Here is a 12,963-nt window from a genome sequence, read left to right as displayed (position 1 = left end):
TCCTGGCTTCCTCTTATATGTTAACTCCCATGCATTGGGGGCATTTCAAGATCTTTTTTTTTGGTTTTTGTATACGTGTCTGGTGTTAAGCTATGATGTGTCATTTTATTGTTGTTGAATTTTTCTTTCTGCTGGTATTGTTCTTTTTTTATTATTTTTATTATCTTTTATTTCTTTTAAAAAGAGCAACACATAACAAAAGTAAAAGAAAAAGTGGGGATGGGGTACAGAGCGTCAATAATACCCTCTGGTACCAATCTTCTTCCTTTTGTACCCATTTTCCTCTACCTTGCCGCCATTGTCTTCTCCTGGGTCAATTATGGTGTATTCTTTCGCTTCCGCGTGAGTACTTACGGTTTGAGTCTAGTAGGCGCCCATCTTGCCTTCTGCATAGTTGGAACCGTGTTTTATGTGATTGTTACTAGTATGTTCTGGATACGTGCAGCCCGTTATGCCAATAAGTCATCGCAGCGGGTGCGTTTCTTTCTCTTTGGTATTAGTAGTATGTTTCTCATGAAGGATATACCTCTCTTCGTGGTGGAATGTGTCGCAACAGTACAAACTGGGTGGTTAAGTGGATACCAAGGCTTCTGTTTCGTTGCCCAGTTTTGTTTCTTTCTATTGTCTTTCATTATTACCTGGATTTCTTTTATATGGCTCATCACAACTTTCATTGAGCATCACTGGGGTGGGAGAAATGCGCAAGAACAACTTTCATTAGGGAAATCATTGACATATCCAACACCAGCTCCAGTACCAGCACCCCCCATTATGATTCAAGAAGAACCCTATGGTCGTAACACAGACCCGAAATTTCTCGTACAGGTGAATCCCCCACGTCAGGCCTCTGGTTCCCGTGGTCAGAATGGACCTAGAATATCTTTAGATCAGTGGAAGGACCCCGATGCATATATTTAATAGAACCTTACTATCGTTAGTTTATATATTTTTTTTATTGTATTTCTTTGTTTTTCTCAAGTTGTACCCTATTTCTCTTGCCTGCCCTTTCCTCAGATCCTAGAACACCTGAATGGATGAGGAGTGGGAGCAGGTGCTTCAGAGGCACCAGCCATATGAATTATTATTATTATTATTATTATTATTATTATTATTATTATTATTATTATTTGCTGTTCTTGTATTGTGTGCAAAAAGAAGGTACTGAAATGTTTTTATTTTTATTTCTTTATTTTTGAGGGGTGGATGAGGATGCTTTTTACTTCTTTGGAATTATTTCGTGTATCTATAAATTACTTTTCTCTACTTTTTCCTCTCTTTTTTCTTTGTTGCTTCTTATGGAAAGGGGAAGGGTCGAAGGGAAGAGGTTTCTCTCTTTGTGAGGGGAAAGAAAGTTGCGTGTATGGGGCAAGGTCTCACATGTGGGGCGACACTTGGAACAGCGCTTTCAATTAGTGCTCTCCCTGCACGAATTTCACTACCTAGTCACTTGGGTATCTGCGCTGCTGGAGCAGGTTGTGGATTATGCATAGACTTCATTAGCGATTGTTGTGCAAAAGAGGGACGTGTTATTATTCATCGAGATGTTGTATTGCATGCCCAGGATGTTCTGAGACATGTGTCAACGTTTTACACAGTGTGTGAAACTAACCCCGTTTCCAAGTTTTTCCAGCAAAAACACGAATGGTTAGTGTTGGAATCTCACGGTCAGCGTTATTATGTGCTTCAGAAGAATCCTGCGACAGGTGATGTCTTGATGGATGTTCGAAATTCTCTTCGTGGGGCAAATGATCTGGGATTAAAGGTTGCAGGACGTCCAATGCATACAGGTGAGATGCGTCAGCATCGTGTAGATTGTGAATTTGACCTTCCGAATGATCTGTTAGTTGCATATATGATAGCATGGATGCGAAAGGAAGATCCTAGATGGTCATTCTCTACAGAGAACTGTAGGCATTTTACAACACGTGCACGTTATGCCTTGAATGATTTTTAGTTCTAGTCACAAGTAAAGCAAAAAAAAAGAAAAAATATATTTTTTTTTCTTATTCTTCCTTTTTCTGGATCAATAAACCACGAATCATATCAATTTGTATCATTTGTTTACGTGAAATCCATCTCTATTTTTATTTTTATTTTTATTTATTTATTTTTAAGCAGAATTCATAGTGATGAATAAAGAAAAGGTGAGGCGCCGATTGGATCTTGTGAGCAGCTCCTCCGGCTCCATCATCAGTGTAGCGGCGTGGTGTGCGTTGCAGGCGTCTAGCGCGGATGTCATTATGTCTGCCATTGACGAGCGGATGCGGGCCGCCAGCACCACCGACGCCACTCGCTGTGCGCTGTTGTACGTTGTGCACGAGTTGCTGCTCACATGTGCCGCGAACGGCGTGCCGGAGACGTCGAAGCGGGCGGTGCTGCTGGCGGTGAGTCGTACTCTCCCCGCCACCGTGCGGGCCGTGCGGGAACGGCGAGAAGCTGCCAAGTCTGAAGGAGTAGAGAAGAAGGAAGAAGAGAAAGAAGGAGGAGGAGAGGCCTTTGAGGAGGCATTGGGGCGGGTTGGGGGGTGGTGGGCGCGGCTCAATTTATTCCCCCGGCCGTGGCTCGCCCAACTCGCCGGCCCGCCGCAAACCGCCCGCCGGTCCATCCCGGCAAGACTGCGAAACATCGCCGCCGTCATTGCACAGTACAACGACGCAAAGGAGAATTCCGCACGGGAGGAGGCGCTGCAGCAACTCGCACAAGTTCGGGCCATCGTCGATGATGAACTGGGTGGCGGTGCGGCCCTCAATGCGTGGCTAGATGCTGAGCGGGACGCCCTACAGGGAAACGTGCAGAACGCAGTATCCAATTCAACAGAGAAGAAGGAAGAGGACGATGTTCTTGGCTCTTTTTTTTAAAGAAAGAGAAAAAATCATTCTCTGCTGTTTTCAGAATATTGAATCTTACTTTAAACTTTTTCACCGGTTAATGTACTAGACGTTAACCTCCCATAATCCATAATAGGTGGTATTTCCTTAAATTTACCTTGATTTTCTTTCTTTTGTACTCTAATGAAGGTCTTATCGCAGACTTGATTAGGAAAGAGGTAAAAGGAAGCAAAAAAAAAAGTAGAGAAAAAAAAGAAGTTGCGCCTGCAAAGATTGATCCAAATATGGCATCTTATCAGCAGCAGCAGCTGCTGCAACAAGTGGAACAACAGCAACAACAACAACAACAAGGAGGGGGAGGAGAAGGGATGGAAAGTGTTACGCGGTGGTCATGGAATCTATTTCCTGCCAATAGAATTGACGCGGCACGAATGGTGGTACCACTTGGATGTGTTTATGCCCCTATAGAATTCCCATGTACAGAATTGTATTACAATCCTTTGAAGTGCGTCTGTGGAAGTATCTTAAACCCGTATTGTGTACTTGACTATAGGTCCAAGACGTGGGGTTGTCCTCTCTGTGGGACCAAAAATGTGTTCCCTCAAGAATACGCATATATGGATGAACACAACTTACCAGCAGAATTACTAAGAGGGAATGAAGTTGTGGAGTATGTTAGCGTTGTAAAACGTGACCCACCAACGTTTGCCTTTGTTATCGACACTTGTGTTGACACAGAAAGTGAACTTGATGGTCTAAAAGAATTTGTAATGAATGCTCTTAGCAATATACCAGAAGAAGTACGGGTATGTCTTATCACGTATGGAACAACTGTACAAATTCATGAACTAGGTGGTGCAACAGAGTATCCTCGCTCATTGGTTCTCCGTGGAAGTCAAGAAGTTACGGTAGAAACTCTTAAAAAAGTTATGCGAGAACCACAGCGTTTCGTTGGGACACTCGCCAATACCTCTCAAGTGTTATCATCTATTATTGAGGAAGTTCAACAGGATGTATGGCCTGTCCCAAAGTCTCATCGTCCATTGCGCTGCACAGGTGCTGCACTCTCTGCTGCAGCAAGTATTCTTGAAATTGTTTCTACTAATGTTGGCTCATGTATTCTGGGTTTTATCTCTGGTATATGCACTGAAGGACCTGGTATTGTTGTGGAAACTTCTCGCGAAAAGATTATTCGTGGTCATGCCGATATAAGAGATAATACCGCTGCAGCACATTTTTGGGAGTCTTCTTGTGCGTTTTACGACTCTCTTATGCGTCGAATTGTTAAACAGGGACATTCACTAAGTTGTTTCATTGCCTCCCTAGATCAAACAGGTGTTGCCGAGATGAAACTGTGTATTCAAGCCTCTGGTGGGGTTGTACTAAGTGATGAATCATGGCGAAAAGAACCATTCCGTCAGTCACTCAGTCGCTTCTTTGAAAGTAGGGAAGATGGTACGTTGAAGATGGCCTTAAACGTTACAATGGATGTTATAACATCTTCAACATGGAAAGTTATGGGAGTTATCGGACTTTGTGTTGGAACTGGTAAAAAGTCATCTTCTGTAGCTGACTATGAAGTGGGGATGGGAGGTACATGTCAATGGACAGCGTGTATGATGGACTCTACTACAAATTTTGCCATTTATTTTGATACAACAGCTGCACCAACGTCAGAGGTAGCAAAACAACCTCTTCGATATGCACAATTTATCACAAAGTATGAAATTGGAAATGAATTGCGAATCCGAGTATGTACGGTAACACATAAGGTACAAAGTAATACAAGTATGCCTGAGCTAGCAGCATCCTTCGATCAGGAAGCAGCTGCTGTGCTACTTGCTCGTGAAGCCTTACATAAAGCTGATAGTACACCTTTATTTGATGTGCTTCGTTGGCTAGACCGTACGGTGGTACGCCTCGTGAGTCGCTTCGGTGACTTCCTTAAAGATCAACCTTCTACACTTAAATTACCTCCACAGTTTGTTTTTTTCCCTGCATTTATGTACCATCTAAGACGATCAGGTTATCTTCAAGTGTTTAATTGCAGTCCTGATGAAACTGCTATATTACGTATGATGTTACTTAAATCTTCTGTCCCAAATTCTATTATACAAATTCAACCCACTTTGTATAGCTATCGAATGGATGCTCCACCACAACCTGTGTTATTGGACAGTGCCGCTATTCAACCAGATAATATTCTTCTCCTTGATACATTTTTTGAGGTACTCATTCATCTTGGTTCAACCATTGCAGCATGGCGAAAGGCAGGATATGCAGAACTGGAAGAATACTCCTACTTTAGGGAATTTTTACAAGTTCCTGTAGCAGATGCAGAAATACTTGTAGCAGGGAGGTACCCAACTCCTAGGTTTATTTACGTCTCTCAAGATGATCCTGACGCTCGTATTCTTTACAATAGAATTAATCCAAGTCGTTCGTATGGCCAGGAGAATGATCAGAAATATGGTACAAAAGAAGGTGAACTAGTCTACACAGATGATGCTTCGCTTGGGGAGTTCATGGAGCACTTGAAAAAACTCGCGGTTTCACAGTGAGATTTGTCATGGTGCATTGTGCGTTGTTCTGTCCCAGAGAAAAAAAAAGAAAAGAAAAGAAAGTCAGTACTACGTAGTACTGGTTTTTTTTTTCTGCCTTTGTTGCTGATGATTTTTCCTTACTTATTTTTCTTCCTTGCTAGGGTACGAAATATGGGAATGAGTACTACTGAATGATTGCGAGGTTGTTTTCTCTTTCTCGTGTCTTGATCATTGAAAAACTCTGATGAAATTAAAAAAGATAAAAAGAAAAGAAAAGAAAAAAGAAATAAAAAAATCTGTTTCTGATTTTCTTTGTTTCTCCATTTATTTTATGTTGATGTCATCCTCTATTTCTCTTTTTTTCCTCTATTTTTTTTTTCTTATTTTGCCTATTCCTCTTGATGTGGAAAATTGCACTCTGAACAGAGACCCTCTTGGGGGGGGCTATGTGGATTGAACTGTTGGAGCTCGCCGTTTGGCTCGTGGCGTTCGTGTACCCGCTGGCAGTGGGTGCGCAGTTCTGTCGCAGCGCACGAGACGGACAGCCTTTAGATGTGCGTCTTGTTACAAACCTAACACTGGCTCTTATTCTTCTTTGGATATTCGATCTTACAGACGCGGTGGTACTTTCATACATCTTCTCAGTGCGTTCACTCATACTCATAGCGCGTATAGTTCTCTCACTTTACCTTCTTCACCCAAGACTTCTCGGTGCATCAGGAGTGTATAAGCGTTTTCTCTCTCATTATGTATGGGCTTATGCCCCACGTGTAAATGAGATTGTCACTGAGCACCTTGGGGAGATAGAACGTAGCGGATTCGGCCTTTACGTGAGGAATATGGCTATTACATTCCTTGATGTTGGCGAGTCTGTGTTGAACAACAACAAAAAGCTATTGAGCACAGATACAAACAGAGAGTTTCCACTTTCTGATATTGATCGAGGAATACGTCCATCGTTTGAGCAGCTGCAAATGCCTTCTGTTCGGGCAGCGCCTCAGCGATGGGGCGATCTTTTCTCTCGGGAGAGTAGTCGCCTCTCAGATTATATGATAGTGTCCCCAAGGGCAAAGGGACAGCCTCAAGAAATTGATTCCTTTGTAGGATATAGAAGTGATTCGGAAATTTGTTTCTCCTCAGAGGAAGTTGTTATGCCCTTGCACCATAAGCGAGGTGGAAAAAAAATGATTTAAACAAAATGCAATACATACATCTATACGTTTTTTTTCTTTTGAAAAATAGATGACCTTCTTTTCAGCAATTCCTTCTTGGTGTTAATGAATGTATCACTAAAAGAAAAAAAAAATACCAAGTAGAAGGATATCATTTCTACAGAAATGGTAAATGGTGTGCTCTACCTCTCGCAAACAAACGAAGTAGCGATACTAACAGTTTCGTTTTGAATGAGCGTTTTTTTTTTTTCGTTGTTTTTTTCTTTTTCTCTTGTTCCTGTTCTTGGGTGATCTGTTGTTATTTTCGTTTTTTTTTTTTTTTTCGTTTCGAGTTCGCATACACATTATTCATCTGTTAGGTGGAGATTGAGAGAAAAATAATCTAGTGACAAAATGTTGAGCACACTTGGTGCAATCACCAATAACCTTGTCATGGTTGAGTGTACAAGCTTTCAGGAGCGTTGTGCGAGAAAAGAGGTGTTTCTCCTTAGTGAATTAGAACGGACGTGGGACGCGCTTTCCACTGTCATTCGACATCACCTAATTGAGGGTCACAACGTACGTATCGCCAACTTTGGTTGCTTCTGGATTGAGTCAAGAGCGGTGGTATCTGATGGGGTGGAACGTTACCACGCACGTCGTATTCACTTTGGCATAGATAATAATTTTGCCCTTCGATACAATATAGACCCCATAAAAGTGCCACAGGAGCCATCTAGACTAGAGTACGTTAAGATCAGCATGGCTGAGGTAGTAGCTATCGCTGGTGTTCCCGCACGTACGGCATCCATGGCACTTCGCGAGTTTTTCTCATACGTGGGCGAGGGACTTTTCCGCCATCAGGTGTTTAACATTACTTTCACTGGTGTTGCCAGTCTCACGATAAAGCGCGAAAAGGCGGTGCTGGAAGTGGAAGAGTCGCTGAGACGCGATATGTTCGCGATTGACGCCCGTCGCTGGCCGCTGGCGGTGCGGGAGGCGGCGGAGGCGGTTGTTTTGGCCCCCGATCGGCCCCCAACCGGCACGTCCGCCGCCTCCCGGCCCACCACTGGCCGCTGCAGTCGTCCGAGTACCGCCCCCAGGCCGCTGGAGCCACGGCCCGCCTTTGTGCCCTCCGCCCCACGCAATCGACTCTTCTCAGAGATTGAAAAGGATCCACCACGCAGACTTCCACCGCGTGGAACCCATGTCTTCGATGAGGAACTATCACAGGAAGGGGATATAAATGGTATAAACACCGCATATGTGAAGGAGTCCGTATTTGACGCACTGGAACCGGAGGAATACCCACAGGCAGATGAGCCTGAAATTGAAGTTGTTGAAGAAATTGACGATGAACCCCTCCCCCCGCTACGCGCATACGAAGAGGTACCACCACGTCCTCTCACCGCGACGGTGCGGCACTCCATTCATGATCACTCTTCAGTTCGTGACTTACTTTGTGGTAAAGCAGCACCCGCGCTGGACCCCCTCACACGTGGACGGAGACGTTATATCAATAGGGACTCGGATGAAGTTGCCGTACTTATGAAAAATTCATAGAGAAAAAGGGTGGAGACATAAAAACTAGAACAGAAAAAAAAAAGAAAGGGAAAAGGAAACGGTAGAAAAAAAAAGTTGGGACCTATTATTTTCTTCTTTTGCATTTTTCTCTCACTCTGTAAATAATCTCACTCTAATGATGACCTATATGTTTTTTTTTTTCTTGCTATTGTTCTTCTTTTTTTTTGCTTGTGATTTCTTATTTGTTTCTTTCCTTCGTCTTCATTACCCTTCTCTCATTCACTCAATGTTCCCTCACCCAATCCTGGAAGCTGTTTCTAGAATCAATGATATTTCGTTCTAGAAAGTATAATTTGTTCCCAAGTGATGTGGGGGTCACTAGTAGCTATGGCAAAGTGCGAAGGGAGAGGCCCAGCTCGGCGCCTAGTACTAATAGCAGTACCACCAATAACAGCTATGATATTACACGTGTAGAGCAGAGGCTTCGCATTGTGAAACGGAGCCGTGCAAGACGAACACCTGATATGTCGTATATACTGTCAAATAGCTCACCATCCCCAGCTCCACTTCCTGCATCACTAATAGGGGTAGTACCAATGCCACCAGCTGTAGACCCACCTTGTGGGGCTTATCCTATGTTTGACCTCTCGCGTCGCCCTCAGCATGAGCAAAACATAATAGAAGCGTTAGTAACAGAGATGACTGATGCCATTGCTTTTCCAGATCTTGGGCAAAAATAAATGTAGTCGATCTGAAAACTATATCTGTTTTGGTAAAAAAAAGAGTAAAAAATAAAGTCGTGAGTGAGTGCATTTTGTGTTTTATTTTTGTTGTGTTTATTGAGTGATCTTTCTTCGGTATATTTCTCTGTGCTTCTCTAACGATCTATTTTTATCTCCCTTTCTCTTTTTTTCTTCTTATTTTTAATTACTAGTATTTTAAGCTGGGGGATAGAAAAATATCTCAATAATTTGTTTTTTTTTGTTTTTTGACTTTCCTACTTTAATTACCTACCTATCTACACAAACACGCAGAAACATATATATATATATATATATATATATATAATATTATTTGTAATACGGAGAAGGAAGAATAAAATGCCGCAGAATGAGTACATTGAGCAGGCGCAAAAGCGGTACGGCCGCCGTCTTGACCACGTGGAGCGCACACGTAAGCGTGAAGCACGGAAGTCTCACACGCAGGCAAAGTATCTGCGCACTGTACGGGGTATTAAGGCTAAGATTGCATCCAAGCAGCGCTACGCGGAGAAGGCGGAGATTCGCAAGAAGATCCGAGAACATGAGGAGACACAGAGCACTGAGCGGGTGCGGGAGAAGGGACCACGGAATGCCTTGCCCAGTTTTCTCATGGACCGCAGCGAGGCGGACCGCGCAAAGGTTCTCTCCAACTCACTGAAGCAAAAGTGTAAGGAGAAGGCAGGCAAGTGGGCAGTGCCTATTGAAAAGGTGCGACCTGTCAGTGAGGAAGAAATGATGAGGGCTGTTACCTCCGGCAAACGTGGGAAAAAGTCATGGAAGCGCATGGTTACAAAGGTAACGTTTGTCGGAGAAACTTTTACCCGCCGCATGCCAAAGTATGAGCGTTTCATTCGTCCTATGGCACTCCGCTTCAAGAAAGCGCATGTGACACACCCTGAACTCAAGGCGACATTTCAACTCCCCATCATTGGTGTGAAAAAAAACCCACAGGGAAAAATGTACACCGGACTCGGGGTCATTACGAAGGGCACAGTGATTGAGGTGAATGTCTCCGATCTAGGCCTCGTCACGCCCTCAGGTAAAGTAGTCTGGGGAAAGTATGCGCAGGTCACCAACAACCCGGAAAATGATGGCTGCATCAACGCTGTTCTATTGGTGTAAACAAACAAGAGACTTTTTTTTCTTCGTTTAGTCTTATTTAAAAAAAGAAAAAAAAAGAGCCTTTTCCTGGGTTTTTTTTTCCAGTAGATGCCTCTGTGGTGTCTATTTGGCTGAATATGTCACCCATAAACTGCGAAGCCATATGTGGCGGTGAGTGTTTGAGCGACGAATAATTTAAAAAAAACAGAAGGGAAACCATTGAAACAATAGTAAATGATGCCGCACTTAACCACACATATATATGTGCTACACAACATGGTGAGTAAGTAAATATGTCTATTCAGCTATGCTTTTTCCCCCTGACTTTTCCGCTTGTTTTTGTAAGGGATGAGAAGGATTCTTTTTTTTTTTTTTGTGCTTCTGTTGCTATGGCTTCTTTTGTTGTTTTTTATTTTGTTCCTTTTTCTGCCAATTTTGCTTTTATTCGCTACGCTTATTGTGTTTGTTGGTGAGAGTAACAAGCGGGAAAGAATTAAAAATCAGCTAAAAAAGAAAAAGAGGAAACCCAAAAGGAAAGAGAGAGGGAGAGAGAGAGAGAAGAAAAGAGAGAAGAAAAGAGAGAAGCATGCCATTTTTCAAGAAAAAGAAGGAGGAGGATGAGGAGATATCCGAAGCGTCCATTGTGTCCTCATCCGACACGGACGCGGGAGGACACGAGTGCGAAATGACGGAGCGGCAGGGTGACTCGGACCAGAAACAGCCGACACAACAGCAGCAGGAGTCACGGGCGGAGGACATTGCCCCCGGCTTCACGATGAATGGCTCTGTGGCGCAGTTCAACGCGGGGTCTCTGCACGGCAGCTCCGCCAGCGTGCGCTTCGCCGTTCCCGTCTCGTGGCACAACTTGACGTACACGGCGGGGAACCGCAAGATCCTCCGCGGCCTCACCGGCACGGCGCTGCCCTCCCGCTGCCTCGCCGTGATGGGCTCCAGCGGCGCGGGGAAGACAACGTTCCTCAACGCCGTCTCCGACCGCCTCGCCTCCAACCGCACACTGAAGTTACACGGAACCCGGCAGCTCGGCGACGTGGAGTACCGCAGACACCACCGCAAGGCCATGGGCTTCGTCGCACAGGATGACATTCTCTCGCATCTCGCAACACCAGAGGGATCACTTCAGTTCTCCCTCCGCGTACGACGTGGCACCTCGCGGGAGGAAACCAAACAGAAGGTTGAAGAGACACTGGAGGAACTCCGACTCGTTCATTGCCGCGACACGGTTGTTGGCGTCCCTGGACTCGTCGCTGGACTCTCGGGCGGCGAGCGTAAGCGGTGCAACATTGGTGTGGAGCTTATCTGCGACCCCAAAATTTTACTACTGGATGAACCCACCTCCGGCCTGGACTCCGTAACATCGGTAAAAATTGCACACTTATTGAACACCCTTTCTCGAACTGGACGAACAGTGATTTACACCATTCACCAACCTACCGCTGAGACACTTCTATACTTTGATGATATTATGCTGCTTACGCGGGGTCGGTGTGCGTACCATGGCACTATGGCAAATTCTCTGTCATATTTTGAGTCTATTGGATACCCATGTCCAGAGAGGTTTACACCAACCGATTTTTTCATGACATTACTCCAAGATCCCGATGTCTCAACGATTCTCGTCAAAAAATGGAAGAAGCATCTCAAGCACGGCAAACAGACCCCACATACAACTGCTGTTGAGCTAAACCCTGATCCAACTAACTCCCCTACAACAAAATATCTTAATAAATACATTGAAAGGTACAGGAGTACTCCATGGATCCAGTTCTCAGAGCTCTATTGTCGAAGTGCAGTTGAACTGAGTCGAAATCATATGTATCTTGTTTCTAACTTGGCACAGGCTCTTTTCTTCGCTTTTTTTGTGGGCCTTATTTTCTTGAATCTTCACAATGATGTCGCTGGTGTACAAGACCGTGAGGGTTTGTTTTTTATGATAGTTATGAATCGTTCTATGGGACAAACGTTTGTTATGGTTAATGCATTCGTCGCAGACAGGCCCTTGTTTATCCGTGAGCAACAGGTTGGTTCCTATTCCCCTTTCTTGTACTTCTTAGCGAGAACATTGGTGGAATTTCCTGTACGTGTGGTATATTGTTTTCTTGAGTGTGTCGTTCTGTACTGGATGGTGGGGCTTCATCGCTCTGCAGGTTCCTTCTTCTACTATTTTGGTGTTCTTGCACTCTTGACAGAGGTAGCATCTGGTCTTGGATTTGCCATTGCATCGGCGGTGACAAATCGGGTTGTTGCTGCTGGAATCGCGCCAATTATTTTAATTCCCTTTGCTCTTGCGGGCGGTCTCATGGCAAGCACTGATCGACTGCGACCTTATTGGTATTGGGTTGAGAAACCTTCTTTTTTGCGTCATGCGTATATACTTCTTATGCGCAATGAGATGAAACATATGAGTTACATTCGATGTGATGTCAATACCAATGGTGCTGCGTATTGCGCAAACCAACCCAAAAACGGTTGGGATGTCTTACGTCAACTTGGATTTGAAGAAGCTCAATCGGCTGATTGGGCCATGTGGGTCTCTCTGGCTGTTTTGTACTTCCTCTTCCGTATCATTGTCGTCATTGCCCTCTCTATTGCTGCGCACACAAAGTTCTAGGGGACTACACCATTTTCCTTGTATTACTGCATTTTCATGCTGAAGATTTTTTCGTTGACACTACGAAGTTGTCTCTGGCTTAGTTGCCATATATTAAGTAAAGGTACGAAATGGGGAGACATCTTTCCCATCCACAGACGTAAAGGAAGAAAGTGAATCACAAGAAAATGTGTTTTCGCTTTTGTTTTTTTTATGTGTTTCTTGTTGTTTTCCTTTTTTTATTTTTTTCTTTCTAGGAAGTAAAAGTAGTTTAATAATATGATGAAAAGGTATTTATGAAGCAATGGTGAAAGTGGGGGAGCGAAATCATTGTATTGTTGAGTTGTTAGAGGAATTTTTTTTTTGTATGGAGGTGCAATTTTGTGAGTAAGCTATATGATGTCCGTATAGTTGTTAATTTTCCCTTCTCACGATAAGCCTTGCGAG

General features: G+C 43.9%; 9 protein-coding genes across 9 annotated transcripts; all 9 read left to right on the top strand.

Annotated features, from left to right (window-relative positions):
- Nucleotides 1-219: 219 nt before the first annotated feature.
- Nucleotides 220-918, top strand: LSM04_002174 (uncharacterized protein; the record flags this gene model as incomplete). Its single annotated transcript, XM_067334108.1, has 1 exon — nt 220-918. The coding sequence occupies one exon, from the start codon at nt 220-222 to the stop codon at nt 916-918; it is 699 nt and encodes a 232-aa protein (XP_067186253.1).
- Nucleotides 919-1,360: 442 nt separating this feature from the next.
- Nucleotides 1,361-1,954, top strand: LSM04_008521 (uncharacterized protein; the record flags this gene model as incomplete). Its single annotated transcript, XM_067334107.1, has 1 exon — nt 1,361-1,954. One exon carries the CDS (start codon nt 1,361-1,363, stop codon nt 1,952-1,954), a length of 594 nt encoding a protein of 197 aa, XP_067186475.1.
- Nucleotides 1,955-2,129: 175 nt separating this feature from the next.
- Nucleotides 2,130-2,858, top strand: LSM04_003458 (uncharacterized protein; the record flags this gene model as incomplete). Its single annotated transcript, XM_067334106.1, has 1 exon — nt 2,130-2,858. One exon carries the CDS (start codon nt 2,130-2,132, stop codon nt 2,856-2,858), a length of 729 nt encoding a protein of 242 aa, XP_067186297.1.
- A 254-nt stretch (nt 2,859-3,112) lies between these two features.
- LSM04_000193 (zinc finger protein) lies at nt 3,113-5,389 on the top strand (the record flags this gene model as incomplete). The annotated part of the gene is made up of 1 exon (XM_067334105.1): nt 3,113-5,389. One exon carries the CDS (start codon nt 3,113-3,115, stop codon nt 5,387-5,389), a length of 2,277 nt encoding a protein of 758 aa, XP_067186187.1.
- A 428-nt stretch (nt 5,390-5,817) lies between these two features.
- Nucleotides 5,818-6,564, top strand: LSM04_007229 (uncharacterized protein; the record flags this gene model as incomplete). The annotated part of the gene is made up of 1 exon (XM_067334104.1): nt 5,818-6,564. One exon carries the CDS (start codon nt 5,818-5,820, stop codon nt 6,562-6,564), a length of 747 nt encoding a protein of 248 aa, XP_067186439.1.
- A 372-nt stretch (nt 6,565-6,936) lies between these two features.
- On the top strand, nt 6,937-8,085 carry LSM04_008667 (CCDC81; the record flags this gene model as incomplete). The annotated part of the gene is made up of 1 exon (XM_067334103.1): nt 6,937-8,085. One exon carries the CDS (start codon nt 6,937-6,939, stop codon nt 8,083-8,085), a length of 1,149 nt encoding a protein of 382 aa, XP_067186479.1.
- A 287-nt stretch (nt 8,086-8,372) lies between these two features.
- On the top strand, nt 8,373-8,786 carry LSM04_007970 (uncharacterized protein; the record flags this gene model as incomplete). Its single annotated transcript, XM_067334102.1, has 1 exon — nt 8,373-8,786. One exon carries the CDS (start codon nt 8,373-8,375, stop codon nt 8,784-8,786), a length of 414 nt encoding a protein of 137 aa, XP_067186454.1.
- Nucleotides 8,787-9,146: 360 nt separating this feature from the next.
- Nucleotides 9,147-9,929, top strand: LSM04_005411 (Ribosomal protein S8e/ribosomal biogenesis NSA2; the record flags this gene model as incomplete). The annotated part of the gene is made up of 1 exon (XM_067334101.1): nt 9,147-9,929. One exon carries the CDS (start codon nt 9,147-9,149, stop codon nt 9,927-9,929), a length of 783 nt encoding a protein of 260 aa, XP_067186369.1.
- A 565-nt stretch (nt 9,930-10,494) lies between these two features.
- LSM04_008852 (ABC-2 type transporter) lies at nt 10,495-12,537 on the top strand (the record flags this gene model as incomplete). Its single annotated transcript, XM_067334100.1, has 1 exon — nt 10,495-12,537. One exon carries the CDS (start codon nt 10,495-10,497, stop codon nt 12,535-12,537), a length of 2,043 nt encoding a protein of 680 aa, XP_067186485.1.
- Nucleotides 12,538-12,963: the final 426 nt, after the last annotated feature.

Source organism: Trypanosoma melophagium (assembly GCF_022059095.1).
Source record: "Trypanosoma melophagium isolate St. Kilda chromosome Unknown ctg7segment1, whole genome shotgun sequence".
Classification (NCBI taxonomy): Eukaryota; Euglenozoa; class Kinetoplastea; order Trypanosomatida; family Trypanosomatidae; genus Trypanosoma; species Trypanosoma melophagium.
The sequence above is the reverse complement of the archived record's forward strand: the minus strand, read 5'-3'. Positions and strand labels throughout refer to the sequence as shown.